Source organism: Trachurus trachurus (genome assembly GCF_905171665.1).
Source record: "Trachurus trachurus genome assembly, chromosome: 13".
Classification (NCBI taxonomy): Eukaryota; Metazoa; Chordata; class Actinopteri; order Carangiformes; family Carangidae; genus Trachurus; species Trachurus trachurus.
Genome location: NC_139892.1, coordinates 797,453 through 821,197, shown reverse-complemented (window position 1 = coordinate 821,197; position 23,745 = coordinate 797,453). Strand labels below are relative to the sequence as shown.

General features: G+C 46.8%; 2 protein-coding genes across 2 annotated transcripts in view; one reads left to right on the top strand and one right to left on the bottom strand.

Moving 5' to 3' along the window:
• LOC310995736 (NACHT, LRR and PYD domains-containing protein 3-like) overlaps positions 1 to 23,745 on the top strand; it is a gene marked incomplete at its 3' end in the record, with an annotated part of 361,364 nt that overhangs the window by 271,274 nt on the left and 66,345 nt on the right.
• sgsm2 (small G protein signaling modulator 2) overlaps positions 1 to 23,745 on the bottom strand; it is a 52,793-nt gene that overhangs the window by 4,395 nt on the left and 24,653 nt on the right. The window contains exons 4-22 of the mRNA XM_083985309.1: positions 22,451 to 22,618; positions 21,647 to 21,714; positions 20,783 to 20,931; positions 20,541 to 20,675; positions 16,777 to 16,901; positions 16,602 to 16,669; positions 14,695 to 14,858; positions 14,417 to 14,549; positions 12,645 to 12,779; positions 9,715 to 9,889; positions 7,605 to 7,669; positions 6,895 to 7,040; positions 6,000 to 6,128; positions 5,730 to 5,912; positions 3,421 to 3,780; positions 2,715 to 2,839; positions 504 to 586; positions 246 to 355; positions 54 to 150 (exon numbers count right to left, since the gene is read on the bottom strand). Coding sequence (XP_083841435.1) covers positions 54 to 150; positions 246 to 355; positions 504 to 586; positions 2,715 to 2,839; positions 3,421 to 3,780; positions 5,730 to 5,912; positions 6,000 to 6,128; positions 6,895 to 7,040; positions 7,605 to 7,669; positions 9,715 to 9,889; positions 12,645 to 12,779; positions 14,417 to 14,549; positions 14,695 to 14,858; positions 16,602 to 16,669; positions 16,777 to 16,901; positions 20,541 to 20,675; positions 20,783 to 20,931; positions 21,647 to 21,714; positions 22,451 to 22,618 — 2,618 coding nt within the window. The remainder of the gene's footprint in view (positions 1 to 53; positions 151 to 245; positions 356 to 503; positions 587 to 2,714; positions 2,840 to 3,420; positions 3,781 to 5,729; positions 5,913 to 5,999; positions 6,129 to 6,894; positions 7,041 to 7,604; positions 7,670 to 9,714; positions 9,890 to 12,644; positions 12,780 to 14,416; positions 14,550 to 14,694; positions 14,859 to 16,601; positions 16,670 to 16,776; positions 16,902 to 20,540; positions 20,676 to 20,782; positions 20,932 to 21,646; positions 21,715 to 22,450; positions 22,619 to 23,745) is intronic.

Sequence of the window (23,745 nt, the reverse complement as noted above, 5' to 3'; positions counted from 1 at the left end):
GTGAGTGAAGGTCTGGAGAGGAGGAGACAGGTGAGGAGACAGGTGTTGCTGACCTCTCTTGAAGTCGAGCAGGAACCAGCGGTAACAGAAGTAGAAGTGAGTGTAATCTCCGTTCTGCTGCATCAACTCAAACAGCTCAGAGTCCAGGATCTGACAGAGAGAGAGACAGAGAGAGAGAGCTGTTAGAGGAGGTCTCACACACACACACACACACACACACACACACTCTGAGGGTAGACCGTCACCTGGATCAGTGACCTCATGTTGGCGAAGTGTGTGTCCATGGCTCCACCGTTAGGGAAGTTCTGACTCATCCTCTTCATCAGCTGAGTGAAGCAGCTGTAGGCCAGACACTCTGACACACACACACACACACACACACACAGACACACACACACACAGTAATCTATTAATACAATTAATAAATTAATGTGACGTAAATATGAAATCTGATGCATTTGATTGGTTCATTTGTTGTGTAACTGCTGTGACTCTGTCCTCACCATCGTCCAGGATCACCATGAGCGGAGCGAGCAGGTCACACATGCCCTGAACGTAGCCCATCTCCAGGTGCTCCCACACATAGCTGCAACACACACACACAACCTCTATTCATGAGCTAATAATTAAACAACAATCAATAATTATTCACTAGGTTACTTTAGATGCACAGATGTTTCCTACGTTGAAGGATGAAAGGTTACGGGCTCGACTTTAAAGGACAATTCCGGGCAAATTCAACTCGGGGCTGTATGTTCCTAACATTTTAGGTCTAAAAGAAGGAATCTGAAGGTTTTCAGTTTAATGTCTCCTGTTTTACGGTAGTTGTGTCTGTCCCCGCGTCGCCACGGCAGCGATGAATGGGAGCGGATTGAAGTTCTGCTGCTTAGGCTGTTTCCATCCCTCAAAGCCACAGACAGCGTCAGATGGCGACTCAAACATGCAGCCAGAAGTTTATTTACTTCAACAAGCCGACATGTTTGTAAAACTAGATCTAATTCAAAGTCTGGCGGAGTCGAGACCCAAGTTGACGCTCGGTGTGTTCAGGTGCAGTGGGAAGCTCCTGTTTGTGTCATAAACACAGGAATATCAACTCTGGACTTGCTTGAAGTAATGACGCTGTCTGTGGCTTTGAGGGATGTAAACAGCCTAAGCAGCAGAACTTCAATCCGCTCCCATTCATCGCTGCCGTGGCGATGCGGGGACAGACACAACTACCGCAAAACAGGAGACATTAACTCTTTGACTGCCAGCCATTCTCACAGCAGCTTCCTCCAGCTTGCCAGGCATTTTCCAGCTTTTTGACTGATTATCGTAGACCCACCATATATTATGTACTGTTACTACATACACATTCAACCTATCAAAGGAAAGATGAGGGTCTCTAGTTTCCAGCAAAAAAAACCCTGTTTGTTTCTATCTTGTTCCAGTCTTGTGAAATTGGTGGTTGAATATAGGTTAGTTTAGCCCAAAATGCCATTTTGGCACCAAAATCTTGAGAAAAAGAGGTTTTTGTGTCGGCTGTCATTTTCAGGTGAACCAGTATAATTGGCTCCTTTATATTTTGCTTTAGTGACGCCTCAACATCTGTACAGTTGTTCTCTTGTAAACAACAACAAAATCAACACTGACAAATGACTTTTGATGACAAAAGACAAAACATTTAGCTACTGACACACACTACTGCAGCCTCTTTTCTTTCTTTTCTTTGAGTTACAACTTTTTCTTTCCTTTTTTTTAGTGTGTGTGCGTACGTGACGTGTGCGTGTGCATGTACGTGTGTGCATGTGCGCGTGCGTGTGTGCCTGTGTGCCTGTGTGTGTGTGTGTGTGTGTGTGTGTTCGGATCAGTTCAGCAGGTTTTTGTAGCCGAAACACGGCGCTTTAGATCAGATCCAGCTTCCTCTGGTCAGCAGGCAGCGGTCTCACTCACTCTCTCTGTCTCAGACACACATCTACACACACACACACACACACACAGCAGCTCTGGCTGACGTGCCCCCTGAACTCAGCCACAGACAGTCTCTGAACGCTCACAACAGACACTCCCACCATCTTTAGCTCTCCTCGTCACGTTCGCCGGCGGCCGCTCCTCATCCACACTAGATCGCGGGATTTTCAAGCTGCTATCTGAGTGATTTCTCGCAAAATCTGGCGACTTTCCAAACACTCTTGACGACTAACAACGAGCGATCAATGGGGTTGTTGTTACTAACGTGTGTGCTTTGTATCACGGAGCTGCACGGAGCTTCGCCGAACTGCCGAGCCGCCATGAGCCCCGCTGCCGCCCCCTAAGCTCTCACCGGCGGCCAGAGTGTCACGGAGCGGCGCCGCTGCAGTCAGACACCCGCTCCGATCCGTGAGGGGGGAAAAACACGCTATATTTTTTATATCTCTCAATCCAAATGTGTTTTTCTACACTTTATTTTGATGATACAAGTCTGATCTTCACAGAGGAGTAGGGCAAGACATTCAACATGGCGTTGCAATTAAAAAAACGCTAAGACGAGTTATCTCGTCTTTGGCAGACTACGCTTGGATTCGCTAAGACGAGATAACTCGTCTTTGGCAGTGAAAGAGTTAAACTGAAAACCTTCAGATTCCTTCTTTTAGACCTAAAATGATAGGAAAATACAGCCCCCAGTTGAATTTACCCGGAATTGTCCTTTAAGGCTTGAAGCGGTTCCTCCTACACCTGATGTCGCTGCGTCTCACCTGCACATGATGTTACGGAGCTTCTCCAGGTTGGCGGTGGTGAAGTAGTAGTAGTTGCGGTCGCAGCGCTGCACGTCCTTGTCGATCCTGTGGAGGTTCAGGGCGACGGTGTCCAGCAGCTCGATCTGTTCAGAGAAACATCAACATCACCAGACAGATCAAGACCTAAACTACACCTTTACACGTATGGGACTCGGTGCTGGACCAGATACACTCCTCTTCTATGTGCTCTCGCCACGCACTTCTGCAATTTAAGAGTAGCCCCCCCCCCTTCCCTTCCTTTTTTTTCTTCCTCCCTTTCTTTCTAAGTATGGTTGTTAATCATTTTTACGTTTTTTATTCTGTCTATTCACATTTTTTTTTCTATGTCTATTTATTTATTTATTTTTCTCAGTGGCTGTATGAGTATGTCGGGTTATGTTGTGTCGTGGGTGGATGTTGGACAAAAGATCTAAAATGATCTTCCTGTGTAGTGATTGTCTTGTACATGCTTTGTCAATAATAAAAAGACCATTGAAAGAAACATCATCAGACAGAGAAGATTCATCAGGAAGCTCGTCCAGCTCCCAGAGGGTTCAGGTCGCTTTCCCACCAGAGCCTTTTGGTTTCACTTTAAACGGACCAGGGTTCGTCCGAGCCCCAAAAAACACTTCCTGTGTCTGTGTGATGGACCGTTGTTGCTAGGTAACTTCAGCCCCGTACGTACTGTGTAGGAGGACAGCGACGGGGACGTCCCCTCGGTGGACGCAGCGGTGGTCACCAGCTTGTCCAGCTGACTGCACAGTCGGTCCTCGCTCAGAGAGTCCTTCCGCCCCTCCCCGGCCCCGCCCTCCTCCTCCGTGCTCTGGCCGTCGTCGATGCTGGACAGGATCTGGGAGTGGGCGGAGGTCACGGAGTAGTTCCTGGAGGAGGGCAGGCCCGAGTCGGGGGAGTCGAACTCCACCAGGGGGCGCTCCTCCTGGGGGAGGGCGGGCGCCGGCACCAGCGTGGTCATGGTGGGGGTGCTGTCCTCTCCGCTGGGCGTCTCCTGGCTCCCTGCATCGGGCTCATCCACCGACATGAACACCTGAGGACCACAGGGCAACACGAGCCTCATGAGCACAGACTGATGATATTAACGACAAGGGGACGGGAACCATTCACATCTGAATCGATACTTGGTACCTGGGAATCGGTACCGATAAACAATGGAACCTATTTTCAGTACTTTTTGTATGTACTGTATGTGTGGAAATTAAAGTTATTTTGTCTAAAAAAAAAAAAATCAAATTTCAGAATTCAGAAACTCCTCAGCTTTTATAGTATTTTATGTTTTAGGGTTTTTTTTCCAGGCAAACTGAATCGTAGGCAACTGGACTCAAGCGCGACGCAACAAGTCTAACTAGTGTGGACTAGTGAGACTTGTTGTGTACGAACTGATGAAGCCACTTGGATAAGAGGCAAAACGTCTTCCCAGACAAATACTAGTCCAGTTGCCTACGATTCAATTTGCCCAGAAAAGAACGATGACCTGGATGAATGAGAATATCCATAGACATGTTTTAGAGTTGGGAAATAATTTTCTTATTTTTGTATGACCGATGTTGTTGGTTTGGACTTGCCCTAGGCGAGGATCGAACCCGCGGTCTCCCGCACCGCAGGCGACGATGCTAACCGTTTCGACAACCGCTTGGCAAGTGGGTTAGCACGTCTTTTATGGGTGAGTGAGTTTACTTCCAGTACCGGCTAACCGCCACAACCTGTCACTTCTCCTTACTGGTACCTCGTGACTGTGGCACACCTGCGGACCTCCGTTACTTTTTTTTTTTTTTTTTTTTTACAAAAGTACCAAAGAGAAGACATACAAAACAAGCACACACAGTGACAACAACAGCCACAAAACATTAACATCTCCCAACATATAGGGTTGAGATATAATTATTTCAAATTATTTGAAATAATTTTTTAATTAATCGAATAGTCATTCAATAAAAAAAAAAAATTCAAATAGTTGAAAAAATGTAAACAAATGAAACTGAGGTGCAGCGTTAAGTCTGCACGGTGCGGACTGTGATGAGAAGCTACCGGAGAATATTCACGTACTGACGAGAGGAGAGTTCGTGCTCTCATTAACCTACGTGACGACGACTTAACTGCTGTGATGAGAAGCGGCACCGTTAATGCAGCGAAGCCTGCGAGCTAGTTCAGGCAGCTAACTCGAGCTGTGCATCATACACACCCTCCCCGGGCTCCTTTACTGTGGAACCAGCTCTCTCCATGGGTCAAAGAGGCAGACACTCTAACTACATTTAAGTCTAGACTTAAGACCTTCCTTTATGACAGGGCTTTTAGTTAGGGCTGGTTCAGGTAGCTCTGAACCATTTATAGCTACGCTGCTATAGGCTTAGACTGCTGGGGGACACATCTGGTTACACAGAGCCCTCTCCTTTCTCCCCCTCTCTCCTCTCCTCTCCTCTCCTCTCCTCTCCTCTCCTCTCCTCTCCTCTCCTCTCCTCTCCTCTCCTCTCCTCTCCTCTCCTCTTCTCTCCTCTCCTCTCCCCTCTCCTCCTCTCCTCTCCTCTCCTCAGTATATTTTTGAACTGTCATTTTCTGTTGTACTTTGTAGTTTGGCCTTGGTGTCTCGCACTCTCTCTGTGTTTCCACAGATCCACCGGAGCTCCATCTCTCTGCACCAGCCTCTGCCTGCATCACCCCCCTCCCACCCTTTCCCCTGCTGTTAGACTGTTCTCAGGGAGTGATGAAGTCGGAGCCTTGACGCCAAACTCAAATGCATAATGAAGCTGCAATAAACATTGTTAATTGTGAGTTTTCTGACTATATTTTCCAGTACTGATTCTCGTAACAGTCTCCAACTGTATCCACTCTCTCTGACGCACGAGACGTGAAGGTGCATTCAGGAACCGTTTGACTTCACGTGAATCTATACTCGGTCGGTACCAACAAAAAGTACCGATTTCGTTACCCATCCCTATTAAGGATCATTATTAGTTTTAATGTGTGTGTGTGTGTGTGTACCTCGTTGCTGAGTGTGGAGTCTCTGTGCACCAGCCTCAGCACGTGGCTGTCGATGCTGCTGCCTGACGACAGCTTGGCAAAGATGGCCGACTGCATCTCCTTCTCCCTCTGCTTGACGATGACCTCACAGGCCTTCCACTCCCGCATCACCTGCTGGTAGCGCTCGCTGATCTTCACATCGATCTGGGCCGGACACACACCTGTCACAACTCTGTGTGTCTATGTGTGTATGTGTGTCAATGTGTGTATGTGTGTGAGAGTGTGCTGCACCTGGCTCATGTCCTTTTTGCCCATCCCAAATTTGTAGTGTCCCAACAGGAAAGGCCACACCTCCTTCCTGATGTCATGCTGCACGCCGCCATAGTACACCAATCTGAGCAGCTCCAGCTCCTTGTAATTCTACACACACACACGCACACACACAGGAGGAGGAACAGAGTTAATCAAACTTCGCAATCTTTTCCACCAAACTGGTTCCAGTGCTGGTTCGGAGCCAGAGCCTGACTTAGCACCGGTTCTTTTCCTTTTCCACCTCCTCATCTCCGGCTTCTAGAGGTAAATTCATGCAAAACCGCTGATGCACGTTGCCTTCAGGGACAGTCTTTCATCAAGCAGTCTCTGCATTTCCCTCTAAAACATCTCTGTCTGGTAACGTTGTGTTATTATCTCATAGCGTGGTGAATGTGCAGGTCACAACTTGTCCACCAGAGCGTTGTGGAGTTGTTGGATTGTGTATTTGATGAGTTTGATGAGGGAAAACAAGAAATCCCATGAGCCTCCGTAGCGTAGCTCTGAGCAGCTCACGGCTCTGCTCCGCCGTTCTAAAAAATAGCTTGCACCGACAATTAAAGGTAACAAACCTACTGCTATGACTATAGGGATTTGCCAAAATGTTGAACTATCGCTTTAAGTTAATCACTAATTAGATGATTGATTGATTGTTGGAGGTTGAACCAGTTAAGAACTTGTACCAGGTTCTGTTTGGTGGAGAAGGGGCAACTGACATCATCATCAAACTAATTTCTTCATTTGTGGCCTCATGTTTTTATTCCAGATGTTTCTCATCACTGTATTATTGATCTAATATTGATTAGGTGGTGAAGAAGAGGAGAAGGAGAAATAGGAAGAGGAGGAGGAGGAAGAGGAGAAAGAGGAGGAGTCCCACCTTCCAGTCCTTCTGGTACTTGCTCCACACCTCTCTGCTCAGGCCTCCTGCCGCCTCGCTGGGTTTGTCTGGAGGAACGATGTTGTGATTGACCAGAGCCGACAGGTGTGTCCTCACGGTGGACAGGTGTCGACAGTAGGCCAGCCCTGACACACACACACACACACACACACACAAACACACACACACACACACACACACACACACACACACACACACACACACACACACACACACACACACACACACACACACACACACACACACACACACACACACACACACACACACACACACACACACACACACACACACACACACACACACACACACACAGTTGTTAGTTTCTAAGTTTATCTGTTAAAGTTGTGTTTTCATTTGTTTCATCTGGTTGAAGTGAATTAACAAACCTCAGTCAGTGTAATAACACCCTGAGCTAATTAACACCAGCCTTTAATAACACATGTGCATCATGTTACTTCATTTACATCTCATATATTATTCATGACTGTATGATTTATGATACAGTCCCACTGTAATTTAACTTTAATAGGTTTTAAATGAAGCAGCAGAGCAGCAGCAGTGTGAAGGAGACAAGATGTGAACTGCTGCTCCACATACACTTACAGTATTACAGTCAAATCTGATTAATAATCAATGATCGTCATCGATTTACCCAGTTTACTTATTGTATGTGTGTGTGTCCTTACATCCATAGAAGGCTCTAGAGACGATCTGCCGCTTCATGTTCTGACACAGCATCTTCAGAGGGATACTGGGGGTGGGGAGAGAGAAACAGTGATTATCACCATGGCAACCACCGACATGGCTGCTCCTCTCATTCTTCTTCATACTCTGCAAGAAGAAAGATTTTTTTTTTTTTTTTGAGGTGGCAAGAACAAGAACATAGTTCGTTCTGGCGTTCAGGCCATTTCATACTTCAGGAGTTCCTCGCCCTTTACAGTACACGTCACACACACCAAGGGAATCCCTGTGGGAATCTAACTGTAACCACGACAACAACAACAATGGCGGAGATGCCAATTTTTTTGTTGATTGAGGTGGATTTACTGATATTATGTGCGATTTCAGAGGAGATTGAAAGTGTCCCACCTCTCAATATGACGGCGTTGAGCAGGGTGAGTATAGTGTCTCGTGCAACAGATCGGAAATGCATTTCATTTCATTTCATTTCTGAGGGAGAGTCTGGCCTTATTCCTCCTGTAAGCGTTTGGGGTGGGCGGGAGTAGTAGCGTTGACTGACAACCCCATTCAGCCAATCAGCAAGCTGGTATATCAAAATTTTGCCGAATCCAGTTGGAAGAACAGCGAAAACGTCTTTTCCTTAAGAGTCGCGCAGTGCAGTGACGTTGTCATCTGGGGCTTTGCACCAGTTGGTCCCTGACTGGCCAACGTGCTGTGTCAATCACAGAAATCTGAGCGTTGACGCTGATTGGCTCGGCCTTCTGAGGGTTTCAGGCCATGAATGAGGCCAGACCTTCCCTGAGAAATTAAGGCCCCGTCCACACAAATCCGTTTTTTTCGAATCCGGATAAATACTTTGTCGGATCGGCCTCACGTCCACACGAATCCGGCGTTTTCAGGGGGTGAAAACGGTATTTTTTGAAAACGGGTCCCAGAGTGGGAAAATTTGAAAACGCCGCCCCAGCGTTTTCGTCTGGACGGCCAATACGGACTTTTTCAGAAACGATGATGTCATGCCCCCCGCCGCTCTACCTGTAACCTGAGACACACACACACACACACACACACACACACACACACACACACACACACACACACACACACACACACACACACACACACCGCTGCAGCAGCTGCACACAGACAGTCTATGGACGTAACAACAACAACGGCCGACTAACGTCGCGTTGCTCAGACGCTGCAGCTGAATCACGTCTGTTTAATCATCACTGATCGTCATATTTACTCTGACACGACTCCATGTCAACATTTAATCCATGTTTGAGTTTGAATACAGCGGGGAACTTCTTCTATTGAATTACAGCGGGGACTTCCCGTCTTCTTCAGCTGTCTTAAGTGTTTGTGTGTGGCAGGCAGCGCTGCAGCGCCACACACACTCCACCCGCTCCACACACGCTCCACACACGCCTGCAGTATGTAGGTACTACAGCGTTTTGGGTCGTTTTCAGGTGATTGTGTGGACGCAGGTATTTCTGAAAACGATGCCGTGTTTACGGAGATTTTTTTCAAAACGATTAAGAAAAAGATCGGATTCGGTGAAGCCGCGTATTCGTCTGAACGGGGCCTAAATGAAATGCATTTCCGGGAGTGGCTGGTTTCCGAGGCTACAACACGACGACGAGAGGCACTTCTCCTATTTCATCACACAATAGTTGTCGGACACCATACGAGAAAAAAGTTCTGCATCCCAGCTGATGTGTCAAGCCCTGGGCCCTGGGATGCGAGAACACATTTCTAGAGTATGAACAGGTCTTGACTCAGCTGCTTCTAGCCTGAGTTCATTAGGCACAGCAGTCCAGATAACAGTTCAGTTAACGGTTAACAGTCCAGCTGACAGTTCAGATAACAGTAGCTACAGCTAACAGGAGTAAGCCGGGCTGTTAGCTATCCACTTTACTGTTAACTGGATTGATCTTGTTGTTTCAGCTCTAAATATTTTTTTAAATACTAATGTAACATTTAGTTTCTCATATCCTGAGACAAATCCAAGCAGATCTTTGTGATGGCACCTGGTTTCCACATGATAAAGCACACAGATCTCAGACCAGCAGACAGCAGCTCACTGTGACACGAGCAGGTTTTTACAGTGCGTACGTGTGAATGTCGGCCGGGTCGTGGATGCAGGTGCAGCCGGCCGGGTAGTCGAAGGACACGTTGCCGCCGGCCGTGGTGCACGACTGGCACAGGGACTCGTGAGCGGACACGTCGGCCTGTTGCCATGACGACGGGCTTCCTCCGAACCCCTGCATCTCCATCATTTCCCCGTGGTCTAAACCGGAGAGAGGGAGGGAGGGAGGGAGGGTGAGGAGAGGAGAGGAGACAGAGAGAGAGAGGAGGACTCAGTGCTGCCAGACGACATGGACGATGCTGTTTTCAATGTGTCTGTTAAAGTCACTGCTTCTGTTCTGCTTCTTCACGTCTTACATATTATATGACACAGGTCCCTCAGCTCAACCGTTAATACATCTCTGCATGTATTGCTCCTTGTTATGTATGACATCAAGAGATGGGGTGATGACACGCATGTTACATGTGAGAGCTGGATGAAAAGAAAACAAACAAACGAACGAAAGAATAAAAAAACGAGTGTAGAGAGGAAATCAAAAGTGGAGGGGAGGGGGGCGGGGGTTGGGGGGGGTTCAGGAAGCAGGACCGGTGCTGTGGCAGCGACAGGCAAAGAGGATGCAGGGAGGCCATGCTGGATCAGTTCATTCAGAGAGGAGAGAGAAGGAGAAGAGCAGAGAGTAGAGGGAGGAAGAGGAGAAGAAGAGCAGAGAGGAGGAGGAGGAGGAGGAGGAGGAGGAGGAGGAGGAGGAGGCTGACGCTCAGGCCGTGCAGGATGCAATAAGCCAGAACAAGACGGAAAAACACCAACAGAAACACCTCAAAACAAATGGACACACACAAACACACACACAGGGGGGAGGAAAAATCATATAAAAACGACATTAAATAAAATGCTCTTCACCTTAATTCTTCAGGTTGGAGCTGATGACCTGTCATAAATATGAAGCTGCGCTGTGGTTGTTCAATAACCCCCCCCCAAAAAAAACAAATGAACAGAAAAAAAAAAAAAAAAGTGAAACAGGAGGTGCTGGAGCGGGGGCTCCTCATTAGGCCCCGCCCCACCCTCGTTACTTTAGCACTACGTGTGATCAGCAGTGTTTTTGGGCTCACACCTTAGGACTCCACGTCTCTACTACTGCGGAACCCCACAGGACCATAATGAGAAGGAGGGGGAGGAGGAGGGGGTGGGGGTGGGGTTAGTGAAGAATTACAGTGAACAGCATCGCAGCAAACGACTGCACAAACAGAGGAGAAACAACCGAGGAAGTCAGAGAAGAGAGGAGGAAGAGAGGAGGAGACGGAGGGAGAGCAGGATTTCTGCCATCACAGATAAACACAGAGTCGATCCTCAGGAAACAATGAACGGTGGCATCTTTCCCATGCAAACAGGGTCAAGCACGGAGCAAGTGAGAAATGAAAGGGGACGAAGAAGAAGAAGAAGGAAAACAGAATCAAGTCAAATCAAAGAAGTGCAAAAAAAAAAAAAAAAAAAAACAACACTAAGCAAATTATCGAAGCAATTCTGGGCTCGACAGCGTGAACCCAACAGCGTCAGAGTCGTCATGCTTCAACAGCCGGACCCTGTCACAGCGCTAAGGCAAGTCAGCGCTGCACTGCAAGTCCCAGAATGCAAAGCGGCCAGGCTGAGAGGCCCCGGATGAGGAGACCTGGGGAAGTTTTGAGTCTGTGGTGGTGGTGAAACCATGGTGAGTGAAACCAAACAGGAAGTGTGTGGGCAGCTGCTCCCTCCTCCTCCTCCCACAGACAGGAAGTCACTGTGCTGCGCGGCTGGATGAAGACGGACGGACGATTGATTGGCTGTCAGTGCTACACCTGAGGTCATGTGACACAGGACGGTGTGATGATGGAGATGCTGACGTGCTGTCGTCGTGTAGCATGAAGAATGTTTCAGATCGTGTAAAATGTGAAAAGTACCTGCAGGTCTCTATGTCAGCAGTGATGTCATCATTATGAACATGTACATCAAACAAAATACATAAATAGACATACAGCTACAGTATGTTAGTTAAAACTTATAGTATGTTGTAATTACATTGTAATGTAAGTAATTATACTTGCTTAAACCAAATCAACGCATTCCCAACTGCACTCAGAGCGACATTAGCATTGGTTTGGAGCTAAACGTTAGCATCCAGGTTTGGCTAATCAGAAAGTTTAAATAGTCTATGTTTGTCCAGAGCAGAATGTAGTGTAGCTTAGTTAAAGTTTGGGGCTAAAAAGCTGTGCTAAAACGTTAGCAAATCAGAACTTTAGTCTTTGATAGCGCAATGTAGCATAAAAAACTAAACAAAGACAAAAAAGTGTAGATAAAATGTTATGCTAAACATTGGCATCCAGTGGGTTTTGACCACCTCGCCACTTTAAAGCAACAAATTGGAGGAAATCCATTAAAGGGATATTCCAGTGTAAATTTAACCCATGGACTAATGCACCGTGAGACCAAGTAGATCCCAAGCAGTGTGAACGGTGTCAGCCTGCTGAAGTAGCAGACTGAATCCCACATTCAGTTTGCAGTATACAGTACATACTAACGCAGTGTGTAATAGGCAGTACGGAAGTATGCAGTTTCGAAAACAGCCACCCGCTCTCCTCCAGCCTGGTGCTAGTTGTGGTTACTGAGTCTGACGGTGCGTTAGACCATGGGTTAAACTTATGACGGAATGTACCTTTAAAGAGGCAGGTAAAACATCACATCTTCGGCTAACGTTTGTTTATCGTTAATGCTCTGACCTTCCCCACGTCCCTGTTCTGGGCAGACAGCACACACACAGGCAGACAGCAGAGCAGGTGGAGGTGAGATCAGGGAGGTGGGGGGGGGGGGGGGGGTCTGAGAGGGAGATGGCGTGGGAGGAGGAGGAGGAGGAGGAGGTGGCGTCTGAAGCTGGGGAAGGTCTCGGGGTGGGGGAGGAGGTGGGGAGTGTTAAGGTGATAAAAACCTTTCATGACATTAGGGTCTGTGAGGTTCCGCGAGCAGATCATTGAGATCATAGCATGGAGTCTATCTTCCTCTTCCTCGTCGTCGTCCAGCGACGGAGCGCGGCTGCCCGTGGTGTGGTGGTAGTTTATGGTGACTGCTCGCACCAGTGGGACAACAGAGAACACAGTTAGAGCACGCACACACCACGGCCACACAGGTGCATCATGGGTACCGGTCACGCCATATGGCACACACTGCACCGCACCATACACTACGCACCAAGGGCTGGGTATCAATCAAACATTTTTGATGCCGGTACCGATATCGATACCTTCACTTCGATACCGGTTCCTGAACGATACTTTTTTCGATTCCAATTTTATAACATCAGTTCTAAAAAAATTTAAATTACATAAGGACACGGTACAAATCTTGAGTTGTATTTTTCTATTCCAACCAGCAGCTTTTCTAAGGCTCAACAGTAGATCACCCTGGCATGTGTTACAACATTGCAGTCACTTTATTTTGATGAATTTTGCAACCTGAAAATATGACTTAAAGGCCCCATGGCATGAAAAATGTGATTTTGGTTATTTTGTCGTGCTTGGGGAGGTCTCTGGGCCACGTATATACTGCCCCATGCATCAAACTGGTCATCAACGGAGAAACACACACCGCCCATTTGTAGGAACTGTCTCTTTAAGACGAGCAGATAGCACTTCCTCCTTTGTGTTTTTTTTCCTTTTTATGAATGCAGCTTAGGTTTCAGTTACTTGCCTGTGATTGGCCCGACCACACGCCACTCAAAAACAGTCAGCCAATCAGAGGAGAGGTTCTCATTCTCTCTTCTGATTGGCCAAATGACCTGTGCCTGCTAGAGCTCCAGAAAGAGGCAACAGAAAGGGGCAGTATAAACGATATTAAGCAGATCACAGCTACTGAAAACCAATGATACATCGATATCAGCAGGTAAATAAACCCAGAGAAAAGTGCACAGCATGGGCCTTTAAACCCACTTTCATACATATTTTTTGTAATTGACAAATTACGTTTTATTTTTTTAAATAGGCTTTCTGGCCGGCTGTGTTGTGATCCTCCAGAACACAGAGATGTCCAATTCGCCCCTGTGTACAGCTACACTTGCGCTCCGACGTCTGCTCCCTCTGTATGTGCGTCGCGTCGCGGCGCCGCACATACAGAGGCGACAGAAAGAGGCAGGAGGGACTGATGATAGCCGAGAGCAGAATCTGTGCGTCGCGGAGCCGCTCAGTGACAGCCTCTCGGGAATTACATCAAACGCAACGAAATACCGGAGCATTCTGTGCAAAGCGCCAGTCAATTCAAGCACATGAAAAACAATTAAAACCGGACGTTTTCATGAACTTATATTAAAAAAAAAAAAAAAAACCCGGACGTCCCGGACAGGACATAAAAAAGAGGACGTTTACCCTGCATGCTGCAATCACGTAATGTTACAGCCGATCACCGACAGCATTATCAAATCTTGATCACATGATTCACCTCTCCGTACCGAAAGACGAGGCATGTTTTGATACTCGGTACTAACGAAGCATTTCGGTGCCACGAAAGAACCGAAGTTCGGTACCCAGCCCTACACCACACCACACCACACCACCCCATACACAACACCACACACCACACCTGCACTTTGTAAATAGTACATGATAGACACACAGCACTGGTCACAGGTGTGTGTTTGTGTGTATGTGTGTGTGAGAGAGAGAGAGAGAGAGAGAGAGAGAGAGAGAGGGACAGGTGTGTGTGACTCACTGGCGTCGTAGCGGTATCCTGGGTAAACGATGCGGAACACGTAGTCGGCAGCAGTCTGCTCCTCGCCGTTCCGGTCCTGGTCGATGAGCCGCGCGGCGCTGCTCCTCTTCCTCAGCTTAGGGAAGACCTTACCCTGCAGGACACACACACACACACACACACACACACACACACACACACACACACACACACACACACACACACACACACACACACAGTCAGTCTCTCAGTCTCACCTGTTCACCTATGGTGGGGGAGGGGGGGCAGCTCAGACTGACCTTTCCCTTCTGCGACCAGAGCGGCGGCTCCAGCTGACCCCGCGGGGACAGGCCGGTCTCCAGGCAGGACAGGAAGGCCAGCAGGTGGCCGCCGGGGGGGAAGTGGAGCGGCGGCCGCTGGATCCCGTCCTGACTCACCAGCACCAGCGTCCCGCCACAGTCAGCTGGAAGAACACACACACACACACACCGGTCCTTCAACACCTGGTTCACTGCTGCTCACCAGGAGCCTCATTTATCAATCGTGCGTACTATAGACTGTAAAAATACATTTTAGAGGGAGTCTACTTTCCATATTTGGAGAGATGCGGCGGTTAGCCGGCCGAGAACCCGCCCACTGAACTCGAAGCAACCAATTAACGGGCCGGTAAACTGTCTGTGAACCTGTCACTCAACGTAACCCCGCCCCCCATTTATGAAGCCTGGACAACACTAAAATGGTTATGGTACAAAAAAAATTCAATGAGTGCGTAAGAACATTCCCACGCAAAATATGGAATTTATCAACTTGTACTTGTGCAAACGTGTGTAAATTTAAAGGGATAGTTCACCCAAAATTCAAATTTCACTCATGATCTACTCACCCTCATGTGGACTAAGGGCTGGGAGAAGTTTCAGAGTCCTCCGTGGCTTCTCTGAGTTACAGCGGGGCTCCGTGCAGCACTGCATGTCCATATGACGGTTGAGAACGGAGCTCACTTTTCTTCGTCCAAAAAGACACACCAAAAAACATCCAAATACCTCCATGCTGCTCGTCTGTAATGTCCCTCTTGTATTGAAGCCCCGACATGAGAAATTGTTCCGAAAAAAATTAAATAAGTCTATATTTCAAGCTTGTTTGTAGCGGAAGCTCCCAGTGTCTCAGTTCACTGCTTTGCCTGTGTCAGTGCAAATCTCGCGTGATTCCGGCAGAGCAACACTGGGAGCTTCCGCTACAAACTAAAATATCATGCAAAATTAAAATATAGATTACATTTTTTTCGGAACAATTTCAGAAATTACAGACGAGCACTATGGAGGTATTTGGATGTTTTTTGGTGTGTCTTTTTGGACGAAGAAAAGTGAGCTCCGTTCTCAACCGTCATATGGACATGTAGTGCTGCACGGAGCCCCGCTGTAACTCAGAGAAGCCACGGAGGACTCTGAAACTTCTCCCAGCCCTTAGTCCACATGAGGGTGAGTAGATAATGAGTGAAATTTGAATTTTGGGTGAACTATCACTTTAAGCACAACTCTGACCAGGCTTACACACAAAATCTAGTGGCAGACCAGTGAAACTGCAAATAGAACGCATTAAGGAGTCACAGTGTTCAGCAATCTCAAACTTCCCTGTTTCCTAATTAATTAAAGTTCTCAATTAGTAATTTAGCAGAAATGTTGAATGATTGGTGTGAGAAGCTATAAAATGCAGCTTTTTTATTTCTGAGAGTGCTCTTTCCTCTGACCCAACAGAATTAACAGCAGTTGTTATTTTCTCCTACGCAGCATTTTATCTTTTGTTGGTCACTGCATTTCGTGTTCCAAACTGTATTTTTTTGGTTTGTTTCAACTTCTTCTACAAGTACCTCAATCTCATATCAGAGAAATTCCTCTTCTCCGCCCTCTTTGCCATGATTTCGGCGAGGTGAAAAAAATCCATTCACGCATTATTAAAAGGGATTGTTGCTACCACATATGGTCAATTGGAGGCGTTTCTGAACGCAAATGACCCTAACCATCATCATCACTGATTACTTACTAGTGTCCGTACGAATCATGTCCGCACATTTGATAATTACGGATTTTTTTGTACTTACACACATTCTAAGTTTCATTCCTACGACAGAATTTAGAATCTTTTCTACGCACGGTTGATAAATGAGGCTCCAGGACAAAGTCGAGTCGGTGTGAGTGTGAGTCGGACTCACGGCGCTGGTGACAGTGGATACAGACGATCTGCCGCAGAGGAACAGTCAGCGCGTAGTCCCAGTAGATACTGAGAGGGACAAGATGGCCGACGTCACTTCATCACAGTCACATGTCTGAATGGTGTAATGATGTAAGAGGAGGTGTAGTGGGGGTGGAGGGGCGGAGGGGTGTTACCTCTTCTCCAGGTCGCAGTCTCCCAGTGTGCCGTTGATCAGCTGGTTGGGCGTCCACTTCAGGGTGAGGTTGTCTCCGGCCTGGTGGAGCGACAGGTAACCACGCAACACCTCCATGTCCTTCTTCTACAGAGGGAGGGGGGTCAAACACATAGACTGTAAAAAGAATGGACATAGCGTCCGTGACGTCACCCATTGGTTTTGGGGAGTCGTTTTTGTGACTCAAATATGGCGGCCTGAACAGCGACATGCTGGATTTACCGGCCGAGAACCCGCCCACTGGCCTCGAAGCAGCTGTTTCTGGACCTGTCACTCAACGTTTCCGCGCCCTAATTGGCCAGAGTTTTAAACCTAATAATAGTAAAACAGTAGAGTTAAACCAACACTAAGGAACTTTTCAACCTTCATATAATATTTTCATAACTTTTGTGATGGTACATCGACAACAGGTTGAATGTCATGGCCTGAGGGGGTCTGTATCATTATGGTCTGTATCACCTTCACTGGCACTAAGCAGCTTTGAGGAGTATGGTAGGAACCCGGCTCTCACTTAAGTTTCACTTTCACTTTCGCGAGTCACGACGAGGAGGAAGCAGCAATGCGGCACCTTTCCGTCGGATTGTGTATGTGTGTTTACTGAGAAATGATCCGCTACAGAAACTTAGTTTGGACTAGGGATGCACATGATTAACCGTTTAACCGTTAACCGATAACAAGAACTTTGACCGATTAATACTATCGGTTATTTTTTTATTATTATTAGGTCCTTATGTCGTCAACTCATGGGGGCGTGTCGACGCGTGCAGAGTTCACGTGCCTTCAGTCATATTTCGCAGCAAAAAGTTCCACAGGAGGACTGACAGTATGTGCAGCAGCCCCCATGAAGGAAGGTCAGACAATAAATGTAGCCTACAGGACATAGATGTGAATCACCTGTAACGACGGAACTGAAAAAAAAAAAAAAAAAAAGAGGACGAGGACGTCGCTGCTCTCCAGCCTGTTCACCTGCAGCTCCACAGAGGAGCTGTCAGAGGAGCTCTGCTGCTCCTTCAGCCTGGTGTTTGTGTAGCCGATGTCATATCTGGCCCTCTGCGTTGTGTTTCTCACGGCCTGCCCTAGGTGGGGTTCGATCCCACGACCTCCCGCACCGGAGGCGACGATGCTAACCTCTTCGCCAAGAGGTTGACAACCCCTTGGCAGGTTGGTTAGCACGTCTTTTATCGGTGGAGTGAGTGCACATCCGTTACATTTGGCTGCACTTTGTATAAAAACAGTTCTACATTGGACGATCTAACCTCCATATGAGCGCGATCAGCTGAGACAGAGCACAGTGGATGTGGCGCTGCGCGTGTGTATTTAACGGCAAAAAAAAAAAAAACTGAAAAAAAATTCAAAATGTGCATCCCTAGTTTGGACGTCTTCTGTTAACTCTTTGACTGCCAGCCATTCTCACAGCAGCTTCCTCCAGCTTGCCAGGCATTTTCCAGCTTTTTGACTGATTTTGGTAGACCCACCATATATTATGTACTGTTACTACATACACATTCAACCCATCAAAGGAAAGATGAGGGTCTCTACTTTCCAGCAAAAAAAAACTGTTTGTTTCTATCTTGTTCCAGTCTTGTGAAATTGGCGGTTGAATATAGGTTAGTTTAGCCCAAAATGCCATTTTGGCACCAAAATCTTGAGAAAAAGAGGTTTTTGTGTCGGCTGTCATTTTCAGGTGAACCAGTAGGCTTGGCTCCTTTATATTTTGCTTTAGTGACGCCTCAACATCTGTACAGTTGTTCTCTTGTAAACAACAACAAAATCAACACTGACAAATTACTTTTGATGACAACAGACAAAACATTTAGCTACTGACACACACTACTGCAGCCTTTTTCTTTCTTTTCTTTGAGTTAGGCCTACAACTTTTTCTTTCCTTTTTTGTGTGTGTGTGCGTGCGTGACGTGTGCGTGTGCATGTACGTGTGCCTGTGTGTGTGTGTGTGTGTGTGTGTGCGTGCGCGTGTGTCTCTGTGTGTGTGTGTTCGGATCAGTTCAGCAGGTTTTTGTAGCCTAAACACGGCGCTTTAGATCAGATCCAGCTTCCTCTGGTCAGCAGGCAGTGGTCTCACTCACTCTCTCTGTCTCACACACACATCTACACACACACATCTACACACACACACACACGCAGCAGCTCTGGCTGACGTGCCCCCTGAACTCAGCCACAGACAGTCTCTGTACGCTCACAACAGACACTCCCACCATCTTTAGCTCTCCTCGTCACGTTCGCCGGCGCCGTCCGCTCCTCCTCCACACTAGATCGCGGGATTTTCAAGCTGCTATCTGAGTGATTTCTCGCAAAATCTGGCGACTTTCCAAACGCTCTTGACGACTAACGACGAGCGATCAACGGGGTTGTTGTTACTAACGTGTGTGCTTTGTATCACGGAGCTTCGACGAGCTGCCGAGCCGCCATGAGCCCCGCTGCCGCCCCCGAAGCTCTCACCGGCGGCCAGAGTGTCACGGAGCGGCGCCGCTGCAGTCAGACACCCGCCCCGCTCCGTGAGGGGGGATAAATACACTATATTTTTTATATCTCTCAATCCAAATGTGTTTTTCTGAACTTTATTTTGATGATACAAGTCTGATCTTCACAGAGGACTAGGGCAAGACATTCAACATGGCGTTGCCATTAAAAAAACGCTAAGACGAGTTATCTCGTCTTTGGCAAACTACGCTTGGATTCGCTAAGACGAGATAACTCGTCTTTGGCAGTGAAAGAGTTAATTTCCATGCACCGGGAGATCAGGATGTTTACGACGCTACATGCTAGTGCTCATGGGAAATGGAGTCTTCCTTCAGACAAAACACTACCGCTTTGGGCCACTGGCGCCGCCAAACTCAACCAAAACTGAAAGTTCTTTAGTACTGCTTTAAAAATAAATTCACCCCCCTCAGAGTGTGTGCGGGGGTAGAAACTATCGATTGAGACCAAAAAATGTTCAGACACCAGGCTTTGATCATGTTTATTGAGGATGTAAAGTCGGCGATTTTAACATGGGGGTCTATGGAGAATGCTGCTTTCTGACACCAGCCCCCAGAGGAAGCCGGGGGGATTGCAGGTTTTTGAACGCGGAAGTGAGCTTCACTTCTCAGACTGACAACTGTCCCCTTGGTTAAACATCACATATTTTATAGTGGTGATGTAGTGGTGATGAAGGTCCAAGGTGATGAAGAGTGTGTGATATCTGACGCTCTGGTTTAATCCAAACAAACACAAACATCAAACTGTTGGTTTGTTGTTGCCTGATGAGACGATCTAATTGGACGCTGAGGACACGACAGTGCTCTCACAGCTCTCTGTGATCGCAGCTCAGTGAACATAAACATTCACAGCTGAAGTTATGGAGATGACAATGGCATCTCCATGGCAACACAGGAGTGTCCACGTCAGGAGCACAGTGTGTGTGTGTGTGTGTGTGTGTGTGTGTGTGTGTGTGTGTGTGTGTGTGTGTGTGTGTGTGTGTGTGTTGAATAAACTCCTTCAAATAACTCCACACTATAAAGCATTAGTCAAACATCATTAAATACTAATCAATCTAATAATAAACACAGATATAAATGATGAACTCTGGATCAAAGAGTAGCAGTAGGAGGAGTGTTGGAATAGTAGTATTGGTAGAAGTAGTAGTAGTATCACCAGTAGTATTAATAGCAACAGTAGCAGTAGTAGTAGTAGTATTAGCAGTAATAGTATGGACAGTATTTTGCGTACCGGCTGCACCAGGACGTTGTTCTTGCCGTACAGCAGGTGGGTTCTGGAGTTCTGGTGCAGAGATTCTACGTACTCTCGGGCCGAAGCAGCGAAGCGATCCTCGGACACGCTGCCGCTCGACTGCCTCTTACGGATCTGCAGCAGAGAACAGGAGCAACAACACAGTCAAACCAAACATCTGAGGAGAACGTTCCTCCTGCTCGTCCTCTGCACCGAGGACACGTGTCCCTCCTCAGGCTCACCCCCAGAGCCGGCCGCCGCCCCGCCGTGACGTCCTGGCTCCGGTGGGCTCCGTGGATACGGTGGCGCTGGACCAGCTCATTGGCTGACGGGTCGGTCCATAGATGGTCCGATGTCTTCAGCTTGGTGTACTCCAGCGCACAGGGCCCCACTGGCACACATGGAGACACATTATGTTATTATATACTATACTGCTCGATAGCTGTGTCCCAATTCAGGGGCTGCAGCCTTCGGAGGACCCAGCCTACGCGGTCTCCGGAGGTTCCTCCTCCTCCAACGGCCGCATCAACCGTCGGTAAATGGGACGGTCTAGCCTTCGGAGCATTTCCTGATTGCATCCGAACGTAAACAACGGCCGAACGTTAAACATTTGAAAGTGGCGCTTGCAACGGCTCTACCGCTCCTCCACTCCTCACTTTTTTTAATGATTTATTGACAGAAGTAGAACCAATACAAGGGCAGTCATCATTAAAGCAGAAGTAAGCAATATTTTTGTGTTAATATAAGTCTTAAATAGTTATATCTTCCGACAGCAATCACTTACATAGAGTATTTGGACCGAAATACGGGTCTGTCAGTCACTCTGCTCTGCTGTAAGCCGAGGAGAAAACTTTTCTCGTATCCTACAAGTTTTATCCAATGAGGAGAGAGAACGGCATGAAGGGGCGGTCCTCTCTGTGTGTGCAGCCAAGGGATGCGCGTGAATGTGGTCGCATTGAGGACGCATTTGGAGGCTGCATTTGGAGGAGCCTTCCAATTTGGAGGAATTGGGACAGCCTTCGCACAGCGCTGTGACGTAATCGGCCTTCATATCCACCCTCCGAAGGCTGCAGCCCCTGAATTGTGGTTGAGAAGGTCGTACTCACCCAGCAGAGCAGCCAGGATCGGCCCGAACACCGAGTCGTGCATCAGAGCTTCTCTCTCATAATATTTACTGCAGAGACACAGACACACAAATAAATTACATTATTATTATTTTCCGTCATCAGTTCGTCCTGAGACTTTTCAGGATTGTCATTATTGATTAATGATTGATAGGGAAACTGTGCCATAACAAGAGATTAAAAGACAAATTCCAACCCGAGCCAGTAAAAAGTGGAGTGGCCAAAACTTAACAACACAATCATTTTCTGATCCACTCTAAAGCACCACCCACTCTGTTGTTTTTATGATTTCACATGATAAAACTGTATTCGTTCAGTGCATTAAGGCGTCTAGCCCCTCCCACTCTGTCTGTTAATTGGCTAAAACCCAACACACACCTGTTCATTTGCATATAAAGCAGGAGTGAGATCAGAGACGTGTGCCACTGATGTGTGAAGACGAACCATACAGTGGGGAAAATAAGGATTTGATCCGCCTCATTTCACTTGATCAAATGGAAAAGAATTTGTTGCATTTATTCATTCTGGATTTTTAAATTTTTTGGATATTGTGTCTCTCTGTTTAAATAAATTTACCATAAAAACTATAGACCCCCCATTTCAAAGTGGGGGAGAAAACACGGCATAGAATATTTATTTTCCCCACTGTATGTCTCATACGTATCACACCGGACACTTTGATCAGTGACGTTGTGACAGAGCTCAGAACCAAACCACCGCTGGCAAGTGTACGCAGCAGAAGATTGAGGTCAGTGAAGGCACCGTTCACCCCTCTCACACACTTACCTGGAGTTGTCCACGATGTACTGGACGATCTTGTCCAGAACCTTCTCAAACAGAGCCGTCCGGACCCAGATGTGCTTGATGGCCTGAGCAGAGAGGGGCTGGGGGGGCCGGCTGGTGGTGGAGGAGCCCTGTCTCCTCAGAGGCTCATGGCCCACACTCTGAGTCCTCCTGCAGGGGTCAGAGGTCAACACAGGTCAACACGGGTCAACACATCCACACAGGACCGTTTGGACCTGATGGTCTGACATCATCACATATCAGCAGCTGGATCCAACAGTACAGATGTTCTTCCTCCAAGCTGATCCACACCTTGACCTCTTTATCAAGTCACATGATGATGTGATGTGACCGTTAGTACAGGAGGAGGCAGCAGCACTGTTCACTACTGTTCACTAGAGTTTATTACTGTTCACTAGAGTTCACTACTGTTCACTAGAGTTTACTACTGTTCACTAGAGTTTATTACTGTTCACTACTGTTCACTAGAGTTCACTACTGTTCACTAGAGTTTATTACTGTTGATTAATGTTCACTACTGTTCACCAGAGTTTATTACTGTTCATCAGTGTTCACTACTGTTCACTAGAGTTCACTACTGTTCACTAGAGTTCACTACTGTTCACTAGAGTTTATTACTGTTCACTAGAGTTCACTACTGTTCACTAGAGTTTATTACTGTTCACTAGAGTTTATTACTGTTCACTAGAGTTCACTACTGTTCACTAGAGTTTATTGCTGAGTTTATTACTGTTGACTACAGTATATTACTAAGTTTATTACTGTTGATTAAAGTTAATTACTGTTTACTAATGTTCACTATTGTTCACTAGAGTTTATTACTGTTGATTAAAGTTCACTACTGTTTACTAATGTTCACTACTGTTCACTAGAGTTTACTACTGTTCACTAGAGTTTATTACTAAGTTTATTACTGTTGATTAAAGTTCATTACTGTTTACTAATGTTCACTATTGTTCACTAGAGTTTATTACTGTTGATTAAAGTTCACTACTGTTTACTAATGTTCACTACTGTTCACTAGAGTTTACTACTGTTCACTAGAGTTTACTACTGTTCACTAGAGTTTATTACTAAGTTTATTACTGTTGATTAAAGTTCACTACTGTTTACTAATGTTCACTACTGTTCACTAGAGTTTACTACTGTTCACTAGAGTGTATTACTGTTCACTAGAGTTTATTACTGTTCACTAGAGTTCACTACTGTTCACTAGAGTTTATTACTGTTCACTAGAGTTCACTACTGTTCACTAGAGTTTACTACTGTTCACTAGA